The sequence below is a fragment of the Antedon bifida genome, chromosome 1, assembly GCF_963402885.1.
Source record: "Antedon bifida chromosome 1, ecAntBifi1.1, whole genome shotgun sequence".
Classification (NCBI taxonomy): domain Eukaryota; kingdom Metazoa; phylum Echinodermata; class Crinoidea; order Comatulida; family Antedonidae; genus Antedon; species Antedon bifida.
In genome coordinates, this window is record NC_136226.1 from 19,856 (window position 1) to 44,351 (window position 24,496).

General features: G+C 33.5%; 2 protein-coding genes across 2 annotated transcripts in view; both read left to right on the forward strand.

The window, feature by feature from the left end:
* The window catches only part of LOC144836233 (interleukin enhancer-binding factor 2 homolog), a 67,218-nt gene that overhangs the window by 11,830 nt on the left and 30,892 nt on the right, over window positions 1–24,496 (forward strand). The window lies entirely within an intron of this gene.
* LOC144836090 (dipeptidyl peptidase 9-like) lies at window positions 8,578–24,495 on the forward strand. The gene is made up of 17 exons (XM_078691280.1): window positions 8,578–8,693; window positions 9,227–9,243; window positions 11,960–12,470; window positions 12,962–13,130; window positions 13,512–13,757; window positions 14,333–14,394; window positions 15,374–15,474; window positions 18,910–19,069; window positions 19,465–19,597; window positions 20,029–20,170; window positions 20,365–20,446; window positions 20,742–20,868; window positions 21,362–21,654; window positions 21,962–22,114; window positions 22,427–22,569; window positions 22,841–22,952; window positions 23,229–24,495. The coding sequence occupies exons 3-17, from the start codon at window positions 11,970–11,972 to the stop codon at window positions 23,319–23,321; spliced, it is 2,517 nt and encodes an 838-aa protein (XP_078547406.1). The 5' UTR covers window positions 8,578–8,693; window positions 9,227–9,243; window positions 11,960–11,969; the 3' UTR covers window positions 23,322–24,495.

Genomic DNA, 24,496 nt, shown 5'->3' on the forward strand with positions numbered 1-24,496 from the left:
ATGTGGTGGAAACGACCCCAAAAGGCTGTGGCAGGGCCTTAGTGCTGAGGCAGGGAGAGCACATTTACCATCTTTTTTTTTTTGGCTCTTGCAAACTGCTTTGATGGTTTAAATTGTATGTTTAGCGCCCTCAATTTATTTTAATGTTAAAAAAAGGGAATGAATTCTCTCCGTTACGTGTTTAGAAGAGAATTAATTTATCTCATCGTAGTTTGGTATGCCGTGCGTTTGTTATGCAAATGAGTGTGCACATGTGTCCTTAATATTGAATTTCATATTTCAATAAATATTTTTTTCAAAATTGTCTTTGCTCAGCCCCAATCATGGTGGGGTAGTGAAGACTCTTATATATCATGTTTCAAAATACTAAAGGTGTCATTTCTGGGGACCTTGTAGCTATTTTAAACAGTTTGGTAAGCCCTGCGTTGTTATGCAAATGAGTTTGTGCAGGTGTAATGGGGAAGATGGTATTGTTAGTCCTACGCCGTGAACACGCCACAAAATTAAATTTAAAAGTTAAATTTTGATTTTGTTAATCTTTATTAGAAATTCTAATCATGAAAAGATACAATTTTCCGGCGGGAGTCTAGAAACTCCCCTCTTTTAGTTTAGTGATATAAAATAGAAATAAGTCACTGAATTTTATTTTCTTTCCGTATGTTAATACACACTGCACAAGTGGACCCAATTTGGAGCCAGGGGAGCACAGTGATATAAAATAGAAATAATTAGTCACTGAATTTTAATATCTTTTCGTATTATAATACACATTGCTCAATTTGAACCCTATTTGGAGCCAGGGGAGCACAGTGATATAAAATAGAAATAAGTCACTGAATTGTAATATCTTATCGTATTTTAATGTACAATGTACTCAAGTGTACCCAATTTGGCACCAGACGAGCACAGTGGTATAAAATAGAAATAATTCACGGAATTTTAATATCTTTTCGTATGTTAATACACTGTGCTCAAGTGGACCCAACTTGGAGCCAGTGGAGCACAGTGATATAAAATAGAAATAAGTCACTAAATTTTAATATCTTTTCGTATTAAGCATATTTGTATACCTACCGGTATGGTACCATACATCTTCGACAATACAGTGTCACATATCTCTATTTAAAAAAAAACAATATTAAAAAAAAAAAAAATATCCGTCGAGGTTTGAACCCCAGCCGATAGCACTCAAAACTGAGCATTACCCGTTACGCCACCAAGTACATGACTGAAAAGCTGATAATAGTCTATTTATACGTGTATTACGTAATTGATCATTACGTCATAAATATCCAATTAATCTTGCTAAAACCAAAATGATCAGTTAGCTCAGTCGTCTGAGCGTCGTGTTAACAACACGTATGTCGTGGGTTCGATTCCCACGCTGGTCGGTGGAATAGAGTTAAGGCTATGCGAGCCACTGTGTTTGGGGTTCACAGATCATACGTCCCCCTTTCCACCACACATCATGAGGCGACAACATCAATGCATCTGGTGATGTGGTGGAAACGACCCCAAAAGGCTGTGGCAGGGCCTTAGTGCTGAGGCAGGGAGAGCACATTTACCATCTTTTTTTTTTTGGCTCTTGCAAACTGCTTTGATGGTTTAAATTTTATGTTTAGCGCCCTCAATTTATTTTAATGTTAAAAAAAGGGAATGAATTCTCTCCGTTACGTGTTTAGAAGAGAATTAATTTATCTCATCGTAGTTTGGTATGCCGTGCGTTTGTTATGCAAATGAGTGTGCACATGTGTCCTTAATATTGAATTTCATATTTCAATAAATATTTTTTTCAAAATTGTCTTTGCTCAGCCCCAATCATGGTGGGGTAGTGAAGACTCTTATATATCATGTTTCAAAATACTAAAGGTGTCATTTCTGGGGACCTTGTAGCTATTTTAAACAGTTTGGTAAGCCCTGCGTTGTTATGCAAATGAGTTTGTGCAGGTGTAATGGGGAAGATGGTATTGTTAGTCCTACGCCGTGAACACGCCACAAAATTAAATTTAAAAGTTAAATTTTGATTTTGTTAATCTTTATTAGAAATTCTAATCATGAAAAGATACAATTTTCCGGCGGGAGTCTAGAAACTCCCCTCTTTTAGTTTAGTGATATAAAATAGAAATAAGTCACTGAATTTTATTTTCTTTCCGTATGTTAATACACACTGCACAAGTGGACCCAATTTGGAGCCAGGGGAGCACAGTGATATAAAATAGAAATAATTAGTCACTGAATTTTAATATCTTTTCGTATTATAATACACATTGCTCAATTTGAACCCTATTTGGAGCCAGGGGAGCACAGTGATATAAAATAGAAATAAGTCACTGAATTGTAATATCTTATCGTATTTTAATGTACAATGTACTCAAGTGTACCCAATTTGGCACCAGACGAGCACAGTGGTATAAAATAGAAATAATTCACGGAATTTTAATATCTTTTCGTATGTTAATACACTGTGCTCAAGTGGACCCAACTTGGAGCCAGTGGAGCACAGTGATATAAAATAGAAATAAGTCACTAAATTTTAATATCTTTTCGTATTAAGCATATTTGTATACCTACCGGTATGGTACCATACATCTTCGACAATACAGTGTCACATATCTCTATTTAAAAAAAAACAATATTAAAAAAAAAAAAAATATCCGTCGAGGTTTGAACCCCAGCCGATAGCACTCAAAACTGAGCATTACCCGTTACGCCACCAAGTACATGACTGAAAAGCTGATAATAGTCTATTTATACGTGTATTACGTAATTGATCATTACGTCATAAATATCCAATTAATCTTGCTAAAACCAAAATGATCAGTTAGCTCAGTCGTCTGAGCGTCGTGTTAACAACACGTATGTCGTGGGTTCGATTCCCACGCTGGTCGGTGGAATAGAGTTAAGGCTATGCGAGCCACTGTGTTTGGGGTTCACAGATCATACGTCCCCCTTTCCACCACACATCATGAGGCGACAACATCAATGCATCTGGTGATGTGGTGGAAACGACCCCAAAAGGCTGTGGCAGGGCCTTAGTGCTGAGGCAGGGAGAGCACATTTACCATCTTTTTTTTTTTGGCTCTTGCAAACTGCTTTGATGGTTTAAATTTTATGTTTAGCGCCCTCAATTTATTTTAATGTAAAAAAAAGGGAATTAATTCTCTCCGTTACGTGTTTAGAAGAGAATTAATTTATCTCATCGTAGTTTGGTATGCCGTGCGTTTGTTATGCAAATGAGTGTGCACATGTGCTGTAGGAAAGACGGTATTGTTAGTCATTCGCGATCAACACACAACACTGTTCAATTTTTATTTTGTTAATCTTTTACATTAGGATTGTAATTCTACCGTTACACATTATAGTGTATTTTTAAATATCCGTTTCATGCAAGATAATTGTATTGTAGGCCTACTAATATGTTGTGAATAAAACTTTATGGCAGAATAAATAAATAAATATGTTTTAAGCAGATCTTCGAAATTGAAGCATATACATATGAAGTCGAGTTTTTTTTTAAACCCAACCTAAAATTCGCATCTGGATAGTTGAAATTTAACATTATAATTATCAAAGGTGATATAATAAATCTAATTGTTTTCTAAATTATAGAAATATTAAAATTAGTAAGTAGGCTTTTGTGTGCTAGCTCTGTTTGTATTTCATAATTTTGTTTTGTTGAATTACCGTCACGGCCGCGTGCATTGCATGTCTCACACTTGGGAAACAATTACCATTGTATGGCTGGTCCTGAAGACTTTTATATTTCGTTTCATAATTTCCGGGGACTCAGCTTTCATTCTTAGCTCTGCCCCAACCATGGTTAGCTTAACTGGAGACTTAATATTGAATTTCATATTTCAATAAATATTTCTTTCAAAATTGTCTTTGCTCAGCCCCAATTATGGTGGGATAGTGAAGACTCTTATATATCATGTTTCAAAATACTAAAGGTGTCATTTCTGGGGACCTTGTAGCTATTTTAAACAGTTATGTAAGCCCTGCGTTGTTATGCAAATGAGTTTGTGCAGGTGTAATGGGGAAGATGGTATTGTTAGTCCTACGCGGTGAACACGCCACAAAATTAAATTTAAAAGTTAAATTTTGATTTTGTTAATCTTTATTAGAAATTCTAATCATGAAAAGATACAATTTTCCGGGCGGGGAATCTAGAAACTCCCCTCCTTTAGTTTAGTGATATAAAATAGAAATAAGTCACTGAATTTTATTTTCTTTCCGTATGTTAATACACACTGTGCACAAGTGGACCCAATTTGGAGCCAGGGGAGCACAGTGATATAAAATAGAAATAATTAGTCACTGAATTTTAATATCTTTTCGTATTTTAATACACATTGCTCAATTTGAACCCTATTTGGAGCCAGGGGAACACAGTGATATAAAATAGAAATAAGTCACTGAATTGTAATATCTTATCGTATTTTAATGTACAATGTACTCAAGTGTACCCAATTTGGCACCAGACGAGCACAGTGGTATAAAATAGAAATAATTCACGGAATTTTAATATCTTTTCGTATGTTAATACACTGTGCTCAAGTGGACCCAACTTGGAGCCAGTGGAGCACAGTGATATAAAATAGAAATAAGTCACTAAATTTTAATATATTTTCGTATTAAGCATATTTGGATACCTATCGGTATGGTACCATACATGTTCGACAATACAGTGTCACATATCTCTATTTTAAAAAAAACAATATTAAAAAAAAAATATATATCCGTCGAGGTTTGAACCCCAGCCGATAGCTCTCAAAACTGAGCATTACCCGTTACGCCACCAAGTACATGACTGAAAAGCTGATAATAGTCTATTTATACGTGTATTACGTAATTGATCATTACGTCATAAATATCCAATTAACCTTGCTAAAACCAAAATGATCAGTTAGCTCAGTCGTCTGAGCGTCGTGTTAACAACACGTATGTCGTGGGTTCGATTCCCACGCTGGTCGGTGGAAAAGAGTTAAGGCTATGCGAGCCACTGTGTTTGGGGTTCACAGATCATACGTCCCCCTTTCCACCACACATCATGAGGCGACAACATCAATGCATCTGGTGATGTGGTGGAAACGACCCCAAAAGGCTGTGGCAGGGCCTTAGTGCTGAGGCAGGGAGAGCACATTTACCATCTTTATTTTTTTGGCTCTTGCAAACTGCTTTGATGGTTTAAATTTTATGTTTAGCGCCCTCAATTTATTTTAATGTAAAAAAAAGGGAATTAATTCTCTCCGTTACGTTTTTAGAAGAGAATTAATTTATCTCATCGTAGTTTGGTATGCCATGCGTTTGTTATGCAAATGAGTGTACACATGTGCTGTAGGAAAGACGGTATTGTTAGTCATTCGCGATCAACACACAACACTGTTCAATTTTTATTTTGTTAATCTTTTACATTAGAATTGTAATTCTACCGTTACACATTATAGTGTATTTTTAAATATCCGTTTCATGCAAGATAATTGTATTGTAGGCCTACTAATATGTTGTGAATAAAACTTTATGGCAGAATAAATAAATAAATAAATAAATATGTTTTAAGCAGATCTTCGAAATTGAAGCATATACATATGAAGTCGAGTTTTTTTTTAAACCCAACCTAAAATTCGCATCTGGATAGTTGAAATTTAACATTATAATTATCAAAGGTGATATAATAAATCTAATTGTTTTCTAAATTATAGAAATATTAAAATTAGTAAGTAGGCTTTTGTGTGCTAGCTCTGTTTGTATTTCATAATTTTGTTTTGTTGAATTACCGTCACGGCCGCGTGCATTGCATGTCTCACACTTGGGAAACAATTACCATTGTATGGCTGGTCCTGAAGACTTTTATATTTCGTTTCATAATTTCCGGGGACTCAGCTTTCATTCTTAGCTCTGCCCCAACCATGGTGAGCTTAACTGGAGACTTAATATTTAATTTCATATTTCAATAAATATTTTTTTCAAAATTGTCTTTGCTCAGTCCCAATCATGGTGTGGTAGTGAAGACTCTTATATATCATGTTTCAAAATACTATAGGTGTCATTTCTGGGGACCTTGTAGCTATTTTAAACAGTTTGGTAAGCCCTGCGTTGTTATGCAAATGAGTTTGTGCAGGTGTAATGGAGAAGATGGTATTGTTAGTCCTACGCGGTGAACACGCCACAAAATTAAATTTAAAAGATAAATTTTGATTTTGTTAATCTTTATTAGAAATTCTAATCATGAAAAGATACAATTTTCCGGGCGGGAGTCTAGAAACTCCCCTTCTTTAGTTTACAAAAGTAATCTTGAAAAGAACCCCATGTGGAAAAGAAGCCTATCCGTTGAAAAGAAGCCACCGTACCCAAGAGTACTAAACAATTATGAACATTCGGGATGTTATGGTGTCTATTTAAACAGATAGTCTCCGATGGTTTTTGCATAGGGTTAATGGAGAGTGAAATAAGATCAAATACAGAACATTTGCAAAGATATCGATTTCCAGACCAATTTCGAAGCTTAGACTAATTCCGTCGCCGGGTTAGGCCATAGGCATATACGAAGTCGAGTTTTTAAAGTAAAAAACTCCACCTAAAATGTTGAAGTCGCATCTGGATGGTTGAAATTTTAACATTATCATAATTATCATAGGTGACTATGTATAGTAATAAGTATAAGTAAGTGCATTTCTGGGTTTCATTGCTCTGCCTCAACCATGGATGGGCTAGTACTGGAGACTGAATATTTAATTTTATATTTCAATGAATAGGTGCACTTTCCGGGGACAAGCTCATATATTGTCCTGGTGAGTCTTATATAGTTTGTTTTATTCAAATAATGTAACGCCATTTTTTCGGGCGGGAACCTACTGTATACAGCTCTTTTTTTCAAAATTGTCTTTGCTCAGCCCCAAGCATGGTGGTGTACTGAAGATTCTTATGCATGTTGTTTGAAAACATAATAGATGTCATTTTCGGGTACCTTGTAGCTCTATTTTAAACAGTTTGGTATGTGCGTGCGTTGTTATGCAAATGAGTCTGTGCAGGTGTATCATGGTAAAGATGGTATGTTAGTCATTTGCGGTCAACACGCCACACTGTTAAATTTTGATGCTGTTAATTATTTACATTAGAAGATTTTTCAAATCATGTAAATAAAATATTTTCCGGGCGGGAAGTTTGCAGTTCCCCTCGTTTAGTTTGCAAAAGTAATTTCGAAAAGAACTCCATGTGGAAAAGAAGCCCACCCAAGAGTACTAAAAATGAAGGAGCACATGGGCTTCTTTTCGAGGTTTTATGGCAGTCTATTTAATGGAAAATAATGCCATGCAACTTTGTTTCTGATTTTAAAAAAGTTCCACTTGACATTTACAATCCTCAAAATATCTCTCTTTTAAAATAAAAGAAAAACAATATTCATTGTTTTCCATTAAAAAATAATCCACTGGCGCCAAATTGGGTCCACTTGAGCACAGTGTATTAACATACGAAAAGATTAAAACTTGAGTGACTTTATTTCTATTTTATATCACTGCTCCCCTGGTACCCAATTGTGTCCACTTGAGCACATTGTATTAACATACGAAAAGATATTAAAATTTTGTGACTTTATTTCTATTTTATTTTTTTATTAAACCTTATTTTGTGAGAGTGACCAAAAAGTGTCAAAAACATATATATGAAAAAACGGATGAACTATGTTCAAAAAATTTAAATATATATATGTACTTAAATACAAAAATATAGCCTACAATACTATACAAAACGTTGAGTTTTTTCTTTTGGGATTAAATATTTTTTTAGAGCAGACTTATTTATTGTTACCGCATTTCTTAGTTTGGTGGGTAGCAAATTCAGCTATGTTGTACTCTATAGATGATGAAGCTGTTCTTAAAAGTTTCAGTTTTAGGGAAAGGGACGACAAATTTCCTCTCACTTACACTTCGAGTACAACGATGATTTGGAATTCTGGCAAGACGCAGGGCAAGGTATTCCGGAGCAAGACCATTTACAGACCTGTAGGCAAGGCAGCCCAGTTGTAGATGCATGCGATCTTGGACTGTATGAAGATTTAAGGTGTTTTAAATGTTAGTTCGTGGTATGAGAGGGTGAGCTTTAAGGATAATGCGAAGTGCTCTATTTTGAATGGTCTGTATTCGGTCAATATTCGATCTGATTCCCCAAACACTACATCAATAGACAATGTGTGGGAGGATTAAAGTGTTATAGAGGAGTATGGATGTGTGTTTATTAATGAAATGGACCGAGCACGCGATAAGATGGAGATGGACAAGCCCAGTTTGGAACGGAGTTTATTTACATGAAAAGAAAAAGATAAATTTAAATCAATGTGAATGCCAAGATATTTCAGTTTGTCAGTTTGTGATATGGGTATATACAAAACGATATTAAAAGTAGTAACTTTTATTTCTACTTTTTTATCACTGTGCTACCCTGGTGCTAAATTGGGTCCACTTGAGCAGTTACCGTAGTACTATTTCTATTATTGAAGTTAATAAAGGCATAAATGGCGCTCCGTAGAGAAGTAGAGAATGCTCCAGTCGTCAGAATGACGCTCTGAATATATTTCTTCTCGTATCCCGGCGGCCTCCATTAAATTAAAAAACCGCAAGCCGCATCTAAAAAATCCTCTTTTTGATTAATTTCGCTCCGCTCTACTCGAGAAAAAATGACGAGATAACATTCAAGTAAGATATTCAATTGAGAAATTAACACGACATTTAGATGTCCTAGCCAGGCCCTAGTACTGACCCAAAGCCTTAGTTAGGCTAGGGACCTAGGCCTAGGTAGCCTAGGCCTAGGCTAGTAGGCCTAGCCCTAGCCTAGGTAGGGCCAGGCCTAGGCCTAGCCTACTAGCTAGATAGCTAGGCCTATTGATATTGAATTTTTGACCATTTAAATTTAAAAAAAAAACATTTTTGGAAATGAAATTATAATATAAATAATTCGGATTGTTTAGAGTGACCTTTTTGTTTCCATGCCCGCTATTTACAGTCAAGCTCAGTGAGGCATAGTTAGTATACTAATGTAGAGAGGGGCTATGCCAGCCATGTTCAAATCACCATGTGGTGACAACTTGGCATTAGAAAAAAATATGATTATGAATAATGATTAGTAATAATAATTAGGCTGAAACAAATTCTGCCTCATTATCATTGTTTGTTATCATTGATCAACTAAAAATTTGAAATGATTGTTTCTTCTTTTTTTCCATTTTCAGGGTTTATAGGTTACGTCACTACAGTCGGAAAGCCGCGTTGGTAACGCATCACTGATTTCATTCATTGTGAGGGCGCGCTTCGTGGAAAATGTTGGAATTTTTGCTATTTTAGTACACTTAGAAAATGGTATAATTTTGATATTAAATGAAATCAATAAACGTATTTCAATAGTTGAACTACAAGCGTAAATAATGATAAAAACTGTGATCTAAATTCCACAGATTTTTTGTTTCAAGAAATATCATTATTTTATGTATAAACTTTTTTACTTTAATTTTTTTTTAAATGATGGTAAAAAATCATTAAATTTCATATTTTCTAGATAAGGTTTCAAAGCGAATTTAAAATCCTTTCAAGATAAACTATTAAGCTATCTATTAAAATAAAAATCTAATTTTAAGCTTTCTTGGGATGCAACTCCCACTAATCAAACCAAACCTACTACATTTCTGTTCTGTTTCGATCGAAAAATCGCCATTTTGAAACTTTGTTTACGTTTTACGAAGCTGGTACGAATCGTCCCGGACCGAATCGTGTCTGTGTTCAATACGGTTTTCATGCAGGCGTATTACGTCATAGGCCTAAGATTTCAATTTGCTCCCCGATTATTGTTCTATTTGGTTTCTGAGCTAGGAAAGGCTACCTACTATAATTACTTACTTGATTTCTAGCCTAGCTAGGCCTAAAAATAGTATTTTCTAGGCCTAGCTAGGCTGAGTATTCTGATATAATACTAATATTAGATAGGTAGGCCTACCCTAGTGAGTGTTAATAATAGTAGCTGGGTATTCTATAGTCTAGGCTGGTGGTAGGTCTATCCCAGCTCTGCTCATATACCAAGCAAGAAGAAGCCTGAAGGAGAAACTAGGCCCAGAACAAATAAAAAACTGTTAAAAAAACAATAAATGGAAAAACAAAAAAAAATAACCCATTTTCAATTTATATATGGGGAATGTTTTATAAAATCGGGCATGTTTGTTTCAGAGACTCAAACGTGTATTTTTATATGGTCATGTTTTTAAAAAAGATAATTATGGGCCCAGCTGAAACCAAGATATAAAAATATAAGTCCATCATTTACTTGAGTATTGTTACAGTGATTGGTTGGTACTCAGTATTTCAGTATCTGGCAGTAAATGTCACACTTGTATATAAATATTACTTTATTAGATACAACTTGCATTTCACACAAGCAACCAATTTTTTTTTACGTATACAGAATGTGAAAAAGCAGTTTTTAATACAAATATCTTTCAAACAATACTGATATAAATAGTAAATACTATACTACTGTATATAAAAACTTGCTTTTATTTAAATAGCACCTTGTTCATCAAACATAACAAACTAGCTAGGCCTATATCATATTAACTTACGTGAGTCTTACGGTTGTACTGATTTTATTATTGTTTTATATGTTTATATTGTATGTATCTGTGTGACTCTGGTTAATAAAGTAAATCAATCAATCAATTGCAACTTAATTTATATCTTATCATTGACTGATCTGAAACGCTACTAAAACTTGAATGCGTATGAATGTATATGTTATATTATTATTAGCGAATAAAATGAAAAACTATCAGCTGCAGCAATGATATTGAAATCGAGAAAACCATTACAGCTTCCACCGTCCAACCTCATATTGAAGAACGAGACAGAAAATCGTCGAGTCTTGATACCAACAAAAAACCTAAAATGAAAATGAATAGCTGAAATGTAATGAATGAAACTATTTAAATAATTGTCACTATGATATGAACAAAACATTGCATCGTTTAATACAGTATAATTATTCAACAACCTGAAAACATTTTCAGATATAGGCCTACCATGAAAAAGCAGCAAATACAAAATTTCCTTATGTCTGTTTATTGTAATAATTATTAATATTATAAATAAATTGTACCCCTCAGTTGTCAATAATTTTACTATAAATAAATATTTAACTATATAGAATAGGTAGGCCTATACCTGTATTAGGCTGCGATTTGCTTAATTATCTTTTTAAAACTTCCCAATGCATCTTCAATATAGAGTAGGATTGTAACGATACTTTAATAATACTAAATTGTAACTAAAGTATTTAAATTATTAACAGAACATGTTACTAGGCCTAGGCCGATATAATACGACAACGATCCACCAGGTCGTGCATATACTCACCTACAACAACCACAATCAACACACCATGCACCACACACGACGGAACTAGTGCCGCGAGACGTAACAATATATGACATGAGGACCTTTTTTAAAATGTTCGCTATAGGAAGCTTAAATAGGGTTTCAAGCCAATTTTAACGTAAAACAGACTATTGATACTTACTCTATCCATATACGTCGGTTTTTTGGTAATTCACTGTATGGGATGCAAATCCCACTAATGGAAAATTTGTAAACAAACACCTGTTAGAAAACTTCAGTTTTGACGGACGCACACGAACTTTGGAAAGAAATTGTCGCTGACAACAAATCCAACAAATTATTCAGAAAATTAGGTGACCTGCGACATCTTAAACATATAAGGAACTGATCTTACCATATATGGTTAATTTTTCGCCAACTAATGTTTATTAAACAGCTATTAAATGACGTATACTTTATGCTAATGTTTTCGCGCGAAACGTTGATGCTTCTGTGCCGAGAGAGGGCTTCTAAAATTTATGACGTCATGCGAAGTCGAAAATTCAGCGATAACGGTCATATTTCCCAACGCGGCTCTCCGACTGACTAGTTGAAATGGCAACAGGTCCAACCACATTCATAGACAGCCATGAACGTTCCTCAATGTCTTGCACCGATTCAAGGCCCCGAACGCATACATGGCAGGAGTTGAGAAATGCTGTGAAAGAGACTAGAAGAGTCCAGAGTTCACTTTTTTTTAAAGTCCCCACAGAATTTGTGTTTAAGAAATTGACAACATCAGAAGGTGTACGGTGGAGGTTATACTTCTTAGGTGTGCCATTTGGAGGGAGAGAAAACACATTGATGTATGTGGATATTATTGCTGGGGATATGGAGACACTAGGTTGTGTGAACCTTACAAAGTGGAATCCTTTACTGGTGTCATATCAGGGTATGACATCAAAGGGTGTGTTTTCAAAGATCGAACAACTACTTAGAGAGCGTAAGCGACTTGGGGGATTTGGTATTACGGCCTATGACGTGGACACAGTTACTGGACGATTTTTATTTAATGCTGGTTGCAGTTTATTTTATTGTACAGACACTTGCTTTTCGGTATGACACATATTATTTAACATTTTAATAATAGTATAGTAATATTAAAAGGCCAGATACAGATAAATTAATTATTGATCTATAGTTTCTCTATGTTTAGTAATTTTTTTGTTAACATTATCCAGTAAAATCTCTAATTTTTTGTACACAAATTTAGAGAGCTTTTTAAGGAAAATATTAACAATAAATGGTGTGGTAACAACACTACTCTGAAAAGGTCTGTTTTTCACAGAAGTTTGCTTTAGTATATATTTGACAAAAGGGAACATGATGTATTTTTAGCCAAATATCTGAAATTCATGCAGAGCTCAAAAGAAAATATGACCAAACAATACCAGAGATTAACAATATAAATGTGTGCTCGCCTTGTTTTACTTTTTGCAGTTCGTCACTGTAACCAGTCTAAATCATCAACCAAAAAATTATCATCTAAGATTGTTTTTTTTTAGTGTCATCATATAATCACATTTGTTTCTTTCTTTGTTTTAAAGTCACAACCAATTTTTCCTAAAGAAGTACCAACTACTATAGGAGATATACGGATGGATCCTAAGCTGTGTCCAATCAATACAGATCTAATAGCCTATGTGTGTAATAATGATCTATGGGCATCTAACCTTGTGACAGGAAAGGAGAAAAGATTAACATTCACACATAAAGGTACAGTAGTATTTTTATGGGATCACTAAGAAAAAACTAAGCATGTGCTTGATTATCTCTCTTGCATTTTAACTTTTATTTCATGTGTAAACATATGAATATAGGTTGGAAACATAATGTCACCTGTGGTCTTTACAATTATATTACTGTATATGGTATACCATCTGATGATGGACCAAGCACTATAATACAGTAGGATAGACATTCAATTCAATTCAACGTAAACATTTATTTTCTTTCTTTCAATCAATAATAAAACAAATGAATAAGGTATTAAAAAAGTAAGTACGAGTTTCAAATAATACATTTCATGAATATAATATATAAACACCTGGTCATAAAGTGGAAGCTACTGTTAACATATCTTGATGTCTTATAAAGGTCTTGACAATATATGTGATGATCCTAAAAGTGCTGCTATTGCTTCGTACATCATACAAGAAGAGTTTGATCGTTATACTGGCTATTGGTGGCAACCACAAACTAATGAAGGTCCTCGGCAATCGGAACAAATTATTTATAGGATTCTATACGAAGAAGTTGATGAATCAGAGGTTGAAATTCTTCACATTGTGTCATCAACATATGGAGCTAGTGGAGTAGATGATTATAGATATCCAAGAGCTGGTAAGTATATCATGCTAAGTGGAGAACTTTCGATTTGGAACCCATATTGAGACTATAGTGGCCCTAATTTTTATGTAGTTATTACCCATATTGAGACTATAGTGGTCCAAATTTTTATGTAGTTATTACCCATATTGAGACTATAGTGGTCCTAATTTTTATGTAGTTATTACCCATATTGAGACTATAGTGGTCCTAATTTTTATGTAGTTATTACCCATATTGAGACTATAGTGGTCCTAATTTTTATGTAGTTATTACCCATATTGAGACTATAGTGGCCCTAATTTTTATGGAGTTATTACCCATATTGAGACTATAGTGGCCCTAATTTTTATGTAATTATTACCCATATTGAGACTATATGGTGGCCCTAATTTTTATGTAATTATTACCCATATTGAGACTATAGTGGCCCTAATTTTTATGTAGTTAAGCAGGTTTTAATAATATATTAATATTCAATTTCTGTGAGTAATATGTTAAATCCTTAAGCTGATGTACAGTATACAGTGAAATAAAATGATAATTTATGCATTTTATTATCTTCATTTACTTTCTGATTTTATTTATAGGAACAAAAAATGCAAATGTCATCCTCAAAATGGTAGAATTCTGTGTTGGTGTTGACGGATCGGTATTTTAAAATTTGTTATGTTTGCTTTTCCTTTATTTCAACCTATAGTATTTATTCAAACATGAGAACTACTATACTGAAACTATTTGCATCATTTTAAAGTCTGACATATTTGAACTGTAATATAGTTTGAACTTTTGTTGAAAGGTACTGTAAATTATATGATTAAGACAAGCCTTGCATACCAACTTTGTTTCCTGAATTGCCCTTTACAAACTACAAACTATAAGCAGTAGATTTGATGGTAATTCTTCGTGAATTGCTCATGAAGATTGCTCCTTGTAAATATCCTGCCTACGGGCCTGATACAACCGTTAATGTAGAAAACGCCAGCTAATGTCGAAACAACCGTTAATGTAGAACAACCCACCGCTTATGTAGTAAAACCTCCAGCTTATGTAGAAACACCAACAGCTTATGTAGTAAATAAAAATCAACACCAGCTAATGTAGAAACAGTCAACAGCTTATGTAGTAACTAAAATTGCCTTCCAGCTTATGTAGTTACTATCGCCAGCTAATGTAGAAAATGATATATATTTTACAAAAATGTCTCATTCATGTGCAAATGCATCGATCTTTACTTAGCTATCAGTCTTTCCACCTCTCGTAAGCAACCAACTTTCTAAAACGACCACACATCGTAAGCAACCATCTCTGAAGGGACCACTTCGTTGGTGTAGCTGGTGTTGATTTTTATTTACTACATAAGCTGTTGGTGTATCTACATAAGCTGGAGGTTTTACTACATTAACGGTTGTTTCGACATTAGCTGGCATTTTCTACATTAGCGGTTGTAACAGGGCCCTTTCAAAGGGTATGTTGTATAACATCTCCATGTTTGATCTACAGTATACACACAATTTTACACAGCTTTGTTGAAATCAATTATTGGATCAATAGAAATAAAACTAAAAATCTTATAATTGAACAGAGCTTAATTTTTGACAGTACATTTTGGTTGCTTTATTGTATTGTAGATAACTGATGTTCAAGAAATGAAATTGCCAGAATCTCTTTGTCAGTTGTTTCCATCAATGGAATATATTGTCCGACTCAACTGGACTCCAGATGGAAAAAGGTATTACACTATTTTGCATTTATATATAAATTATGGTTAATTCTGACATAGGCGAGCACAATTGAAAAAGTTTGGGACAAATCTCCGCCTTGGATACCTACCTTACCTATCTCAGATGTACCGCGAAACGTAGATTTGATGACATTAGTTTCCACTATTACGATGTTTCATAAAAAAATTTCGGATTTCAATCAGTAAATTTTAACAGTATGCGTGGTAGAAGTAATTTCCGTGGTCACGGTAAGGTGTGTCAATCACCTTGCAACTTCCCTGCATGATTGGTTTCAACCAGGGAGTTGGGTTAGGGTTAGGGTTAAACAACTCCCTGGTTGAAACCAATCATGCAGGGAAGTTGCAAGGTGATTGACACACCTTACCGTGAACCATAAAACAACTCCCTGTTTTAACTAAGTTGGTGCTTGGTGGTGATAGCCATTTTGGTTTTTTGTTTATTTTCGGACCGTGCGTGTGAAGGTATAGTAGTACATAAAGATCAAAATAATTAAATATATTCATAAAACATAGGAGTATATTGTGGGAAAATAAGTATATAAAATTACATCGAGAGAACTGATAATAAGAGCTTTTGTTTGAAATCGAATGAAACCCCGATAGCCGAGTTGTTGAGTAAGCTGCCAGGTATTATGTATACTGTGCGCTATCTGTGTCCCGTTAGGACCCTGGGACACTTCTGCCCATGTTGCAAGCCGTCTAAAACGTCTTCCTTCTTAGGCCAAAACGGCTCAATGTGTCGCGGAATAATGTATTAATTATACCAATTAGGATGGTATTTATTTGAATAAACTCCCGGAACACCTCCCCAAAAAAACATCAATTAAAATAATTATCAATTATAATATTTTTAGTAGATTTCATCAGACAATCATCTACAATTTACCAAGCATTTGTTATTCTTTTTTACCACTTTTCATATCTACAATAAACACTATACGTAAAACGCTATTAATCATCTAAGACACTGTGAAACAGATTAGTGAGTAGGTTTAGTTTTATGAATATCAAAAGTCCTTCTAAAACTTTTTACCCGAGTCATTGTCAATCCGAGAACCATCGTCTACACTTCCTAGAGGGGGAGCGAGCGAAGCGAGCTCACCCTCTAGTACCAAACAATTCAGTGAAGCAATTCTAAGTATAAATTAAAAAACGTTTACGATATAATTTCAATACAAAATTTAATGACAAAAATAGAGTTGCGGTGTTATCATAGAACCATTTTCAAGATCAAGTAAAAAAAAATAATAATCATATGCACTCAAGTTGGTGACTGATGGCTAATTAAAGGTAATTAGCTCCTCCTACTAAGTTAAATAAACAATTTTGCTTTGTGATGAAATCAGACTGTTTATTCTAAATAGCCCATACAATTTAAATGCTGAAATCATTGAAAGATATCAACAAATCTACTGGTGTGTGGATCACTGATAAATATGATCAAGGTCCAATGCCAAATATACAGTATTTTATACTAAACAACATTTTTACATGAAACTGAATTGATTGCAAGCTCAAAATTAAAAATATATATAAACAAAATAAAACTAGATTTTAACTCGTCACTATGGATGAGTTAGGTTATCCGCTGCTCAAACGCCATGTGCACGTTATATGTTAGAATATTGCGCACAGAAAAACGATTATGCCATTGTGACCTGAAGAAAATAAAATGTTAGTGTGCCCTTTATATGTGTCACGTCTAAGTATATACACTATACACTGTATACGTACTACATACAGTGCAGAATAGGTGAAAATAATGGAAGCCGCCTTTTATTTCAATTTTTAGCATGATGACGTCATCAAAATGAAACACGTAGATAGCAATTTTGGAAGTGAATTATCTGAGCAACAACATATTAATGTGTTGAAGAAATTTGGAAAGTCAGATATCTGAGTTTTCTAGATCTAGAAAACTCAAATATATCTGAGATCTGAGTTTTCTAGATCTGAGTTTTCTAGACACCCAATTCGTATCTACAATTCAACAGCTTTCAGAAAATATTTGAATCATGAATATCACTTTTTATTTTGAGGAGCTATAGCATATTGAAATTTACTGTAACGATGAAAATAACTGACCCAAGTGTTTCACGCTTTTGTTCATGATGACGTCATTACAAATTTTAAAAATGGTAAATCATGCGAAAGATAATTGATTGACCTAGACAACATTAAAATATGGGGCAAAATGGAATACGGATAAGTGGAGATGCGCTCTATTAAATGTGATGAGCTCTGACGAAAAAGACAAAATTCCTCTATTTTATATTCGAGTGGCCATACGTTGACGTCACAATGTCTTGTTAGCCATACTGATATCTACAACTCATCTACTTCCATAATATGTAATAACAAAAAACTTCACCATGTAGTTTAGAAACTATGACTGTTTAAAAAAAGGCATAATTTTGACGAATGTTTGAACTTTTTCTTTTCGAAGTGCTCGTACAGTATGACGTGATTTTAAGTCGAAATTGTTTAAAAATTGTTAAAATTACTATAAAAGGCTGGAAAAAGATGCACCATGCACGTAAAATTTTGCGCTCGCGTTGAAATTTTTACATGCTTAAAATGACATAAAATACGTAGAAATTTTGAAATTTTAAACGCGTGTGCGCCCGTAACTTTCTGTGAAACATGCAATTTTTTTTTCATAGAAAGTTAGCGCATGATATAAATTACACTTTTGCTAAGTTTCAATTCAAATTGTTATATTGTTTTCGATCTATGTTAAATACGCGAAATTCATAAAATCGCGTGTAACTTACGTTACAAAGTTTCCTGCACATCTACAGTTTAAGGCCAATCTTCTGACAAAGTTAAACGGTCACAACAATTAGAGATACACATGCAACAAAATTCTGGGAAAGACATAAGAATAAGATAGAAAAAAAAAAAGATCATGAAAATAACAAGGGGTTATCCGCCAAGTGCGGATAACCAACTAGTAAGAATTGATTTCCAACCTTTAGATTTATATTCACATTTCAATAAACATTCTTTGTATATGAATACTATGAGAATGTGATGGGTTGCTTTTAAAAAGATGTCAACAACTAAATGTCAGTTATGATAGGCAGATCCAAGTTGATGATTACTGTCACTATTCTCTTGAACCGTTTTTTACTGCAAAAATACCTAGTTAGTGTAGCTGATTTATAATGACGACCTGTCAAAGGCCTACCTAAATATATACTGATTTATCATTAGAAATAAAAGTGAACAATTAGAATTCAAGATATCTTGAAGGTGACAAGATTAGAGCCTATTGTATGCCAGTGATTGACGATGAACAATACATTTGAGAGAGGTATAAAAAAAATAGCCTAAAATATATAAATAGGCCAAACGACATAACATATTGCAGTAGTTAGTGCATTTGAGTAAATGCCTGCTCCCATTCATTTTGTTCTACAGTGTGTGGGTTCAATTATTGAGTAGGAACCAGCAGCTGACAATGTTAGTACTGATACCATTACACTGTTTCATACCTGTTAATGATATGGAAGCAACTTTAGGAAGTGAGAAACTGCCCATTCAGGTTTTGTATGAGGAGTATTCAGAAATATGGATCAATGTAAGTTTTGTTAATCATAATTATATACTGTAAAATGTGTGCTTTCTATTCAATACACTAGATGGATTCTGTAAATGCATCAATAGCCATATAACCTAACTTGAGTCAGATTGTAAATATTATTCGTTATAAAACAAATAATGAATGGTCAGAATATTTCATTGAGAGATTTACTGCTCTCTTTATGTCATCGGCTCCACCTTTTTAATAGAGCAGTCAATCTTTCAAATACAGTATTCTCACCATCCAACTCACAAACATTCAGTATTTTCAAATTATGCTTGTTTACAATGTGGAACCCACGTGGAATGCGATACCTATCTCCATGGTTACATACTGCCAACCATTATCCAACAAGCATAAAAGTACAACTATTTTGATATAACTTTTTTCAGGTTCATGATTGCACTCAGTTTTTCCCTCAATGCAAAGAGGATGAGGTTAGCTTTATATGGGCAAGTGAGGCCCATGGAACAAGACAGTTATTCTTGGTTACATCAGCTCTAAGGTTAACTGGAGAAGTCCCAGGTTAGTTTTATAGTCATGCTTATAAGGTCTGCTTTTGATTTAAAAACTATTTAATTAAACAACCATGGAAGCATATAGCATCAATGGTCATAACGCTGGGTTTCTCAACAAGTCTCTGGGCCAAATTTATTTGACTCACATGTTCATTTTATGTGGCCTCTGAAGAGCTTAATGCTAAAAATAAAGAATATTAATATTAAAAGTGGTTATTGTACTTTAGAACCAATCCATGGGCTTCCTGGTTTTGACCCATTTTTTATGATGCTCTGCTAGCTACACAATCAGGCCTGTAAACCTTATAAGATTTCCAAAATATGCATTGAAGTAGTAGGTGAATGTGGTGAAGTATCATATGTGGGCTTAAAACAATAAAAATACATCATTTATTTTTCACAAAAGGTCATACAGTATAAGGTTTGTTTATTTTCTAGGCAATTTAAAGCCAGTAATACTGAACCACACTCAGCTCACATTTGGTGATGGTGAGGTGGTTGGTAGAAGAATATGGTTAGATCTTGATCAGCATTTACTCTACTATATGGCGCATCATGACACTCCACTAGAAGAGCATCTGTAAGATTCATCACACCAGTCTTATATCTAAAAAAAAAAAGGAGAAACAACAATTTGCAAATTTGTTTTTTTTAGTGTTGACTGTACATATATAACACACTAATGCAAATATGACCTGTAAAGTTATATTTACTTTTTACTGTCAAGGTCTGATAATGGGATTCTGTTTAATTCATTTTGTTTTTCATTTAAAGTTATGTCTCCTGTTATACTTCTCCTGGCAAAACATTGCGGTTAACTGAACTAGGATCTAGTCATACTGTGTACATGAGTGAGGTATAGCAATATTATTATAGTGTAAACACTGATACAGTTTACAAGTTGAATAAAGTCATAGTCTAGTTAGCTTTACATTTTACTATATTATACTGTATATAGAATAATCACCTGAGAAGTTTCAAAACTTTTGCTGCAAATGCTCCTAATTAAAATCTGGTAAAATGACGATAATTATTTCTTATTAAAACTAACTGTTAAGTTGTCCTCATAATCAACTTTAAATAAAAACAGTTTAATGTTGCACTATTTCTGTGTCTTTATTTAAAATATTGTAATTATATTTTGCTTTTAGGACTGTGAATATTTCGTCACTATTTACAGCAATCTATCAAACACACCGGCTGCTACAGTGTTTCGTGTAAAAGAGAGACTGAATGCCATGGTCCCTGTTACAGTTGGACCTCTTCTACAACCCACTGGTAAATTCCTACTTGTGCAAAATTACAATCCATATGTTTGTTGTTTGTTTCATCAAACTTCTCCTTTATTGTTATGTAATTTTACCTTTAATAAATATTTTTACATTGATTTGATATAGAGAACACAACTACAACTTTCAGAAAAACATTTACAATCACATGTACTGTACACTGTAGATGTGTTTGTTTATTATTATTTGCACAGGTTAGAGCTAAAGTGAAATACATTATTAACCTTACATTATTCACTGGTCATTAATGTTCGACTTTACCATGTATTTTATAATAAGTTGTCAACATCTTTCCCAAACACTACATTTCAAAACATAGTAACTTTCATAGCCTGAGTAGACGGATAGTGTAGACATGGTTCACAAGCATGTACAGTATATGGATAGCTAGGGTTGCTCTACCTTACTGTATCCCTTCAATCATAATAAAAAAAATAATAATGTTCTTTATAATTTACTGTAGTATCCTTTTTCTTTAACAGCTCTAGGTATCTCTTATGTCCCACCTGAACTTGTCAGTTACAAGAACTCTTCTGGTGATGAAGTATTTGGTCTTGTCTACAAACCGCATAATTTAGAAGCTGGTTGCAAATATCCAACAGTTCTCTTTGTCTATGGAGGCCCACAAGTACAACTTGTTACTAACTCATACAAAGGCATTAAATTGTTGCGACTACACACATTGGCATCTTTAGGATACTGTGTGGTTGTAATTGATACTAGAGGTTCAAATCATAGAGGCCTCAAATTTGAGTCAATCCTCAAAAACAAAATGGTGAGTGCTACTCTTCAATATATTATATTATAGTTGTCTCAAAGTTTTTTATTTACACAATACCTATTTTCTTTCTAATTATATTGCTTGTATTCAATGTAAAAAACATTAAACAAAATCCACAAAGTACTATTGTGTAGTATTTTTTTAAATTTTATTTTATAAGCTACCATAAGTAGATTTAAAGTATTGTAGCATTTATGAAACTACCTACAGTATGCTTGTCTAGGCGATAAATGTCTGGGGTTAGTTATCCAGTGGATTTGTGCAGAGCTAGTTCTGTATTCTGGTGTATTTTTGTTCTCAGGGTACAGTTGAAATAGAAGAACAAGTTGAGGGGCTACACTGGATTGCAGCTAAAATGGATTTTATTGATCTAAAAAGAGTTGCTATTCATGGTTGGAGCTATGGTGGATATCTCTCTCTCATGGGGCTAGCCAGGAGGCCAGATGTATTTAAGGTATAGTGCAGTTTCATCAGAATATGTTTATATCCGCAACTTATTTTGACCTCCATCTGCACATTTTTGATGTTTTTATGTTTATTGTAATTTTTAAGTTATGTGTCTTATTTGTAATTTGTAATTTTTATCTTTTATTCTAAAATGTGTGGAGAAACCAATAAAACAAACAAAACAAACTTACAAACATCATAATGTTATATTGTTTTTTAATACTCTATAATATTAACATGCATTTCTATTAATTTGTTTATAATATTTCCTACAATACTAGGCTTTCTGCTATAAAGTGAATCTTTTTTATAATAATAGGTAGCAATTGCTGGTGCACCAGTTACGTGTTGGAAACAGTATGATACAGGTTACACCGAGAGATACATGGACACACCACAGAATAATCCACAAGGCTACCAACAGGGATCTGTTCTTAAATTAGTCAAGAATTTTCCAAATGAGTAAGTTATTTACAACAATACCATTGCTCATTTCATTTATTTCATCAGAAAAGTTCAAAGACATAAAAACAAAGATGAGAATTCAAAGTCTAAACAATGGGTTTACAAAAAAGTGGACTAAATCACTGTAAAGTGACTCACCAAAATGGAGAATTACTCCTGATAATGCGACATAGATTGACAGAACCCAGAAACGAGTAAACCACAAAGCCACAGTCTCTACAAGTAGTACAGTAAGATACAGTGAGATTTGTTTTGCTTTTTTTTTCAGAGAGAATCGTTTGTTAATAATTCATGGGTTAATAGATGAGAATGTTCATTTTCATCATACAAGCTTGCTAATTAAGGAACTCATCAAAGCTTGTAAACCATATATGTTACAGGTAATATACTTAATATTACATCATTTATATTTGTGGTGTTTATAATAATTCAAATTATTTAGAAGTTTCTGAGAATATTTAATTTTCAAATGTTTGGAAATTTTGATATAGTGCAAAAGGGTTAGGGTGGTTACCAAACAGAGTGGGTGAATTCTAGATATTTCAATCGTACATGAAGTTGTAGCAATATGCTGAGAAAATAAATGGAAATAAAGTTGAGGTGGTGAGTCGTTGACATAGATCCATCATTTTCATTGATGTTCAATCATTTTCCAGGTGTATCCGAATGAAAGGCATGGTATTCGGCAACCGGAAGCCCAGGAGCATTATGAGACAACTATACTGAGCTGGCTTATGCAACACCTATAAAATCGGTCTGTAGTGGAGAAATATTCATAAAAAGATAATGCTGTAGATACTGACATATTACAGACCTGATTAAAGCCATTTCTCTGTGACTAGCTGCCTGGACTTCATTCTATTAAATATTGGACTGGGTGTTGTGGGTCTATATCATCTGCCAGAATGAAAGATGCAGTAGCATCTCAACATTATTTACACAATATTATGTAGTCACACCTGTCAAATTTTAAAACTAAATATGAATACCAAAGAAGTGAATGAAAAAGATAATTTTAATAATAATTTTAAATGCAGACAGTAATTAGACTACTTAAATGGAATATGAAGTTTCACATACAAAAAACCTATAGTAATCAAGTGTCAATTATAATATATTAACTTAAGTATTTGTACAATTGCACAAACTATATATCCATCGCTCAAATAATACTCTTTTGCTCATCATAATATTATAAGTATTTTGTTTTTTTGTAATAAATATTTCATTTAATAATGTTTCATTTATTAGTGTTTGCAGAGTAAAGCTTAAATGAGAGCACAATAATGAAGAAATTAAATTTACAATAGAAATCATGTAACTGAATGTCTTCATCTGTAATTTCCAGTCAACATCTGAATTAGTTTTAGCTATTCACATTCTGACTGTCGTTCATAGGCTCATTTGATTTGTTTATTTTTATAATGTAAGAAATATTTTAAATATGAATATCTTCAGATAATTATATTAGTGTTTAATAATAATTTTACAATTTAATATAATAGTTAGGTTATAATCATGAGTATTAATTTTAAAATACACATACATATATTTGTTAGTGTCACCAGTCATGCACAAAACCATCTACTCAGAATTTTAACATGTTTTTTTTGTTGTAAAATTAAATACTTGTACAGAAATGGCACATCCAACAGTGGATTTACTCCAGGGGGTTTACAGCAGGTATATGTATAAATAATAAAACGTAACCATGAAAAGGCGAGTAATATTAATATTTTTGTACTGATGAATATTCAGGACTGATTAAATTGTATATATAATATAAAGTTGATCGAAAGTTGATGTTTCATGACTGATCGATAAAAACAAATTTACTTGAACTGACAGATTAATCACCACCACTGTATTGATCATTGTGAAAGGCCATTTCTTTAATGGCGTTAATAAAAATTGTCCAATGTAT

Bases quoted from the DNA above. Each gene is read 5' to 3' on its own strand.
- LOC144836090 (XM_078691280.1), top strand. From the start codon at position 11,970: ATGGCAACAGGTCCAACCACATTCATAGACAGCCATGAACGTTCCTCA. The intron at 13,758-14,332 runs GTAAGTATATCA...TTTTATTTATAG, and splicing joins TTATAGATATCCAAGAGCTG to GAACAAAAAATGCAAATGTC. The intron at 22,115-22,426 runs GTATAGTGCAGT...TTATAATAATAG, and splicing joins GGAGGCCAGATGTATTTAAG to GTAGCAATTGCTGGTGCACC.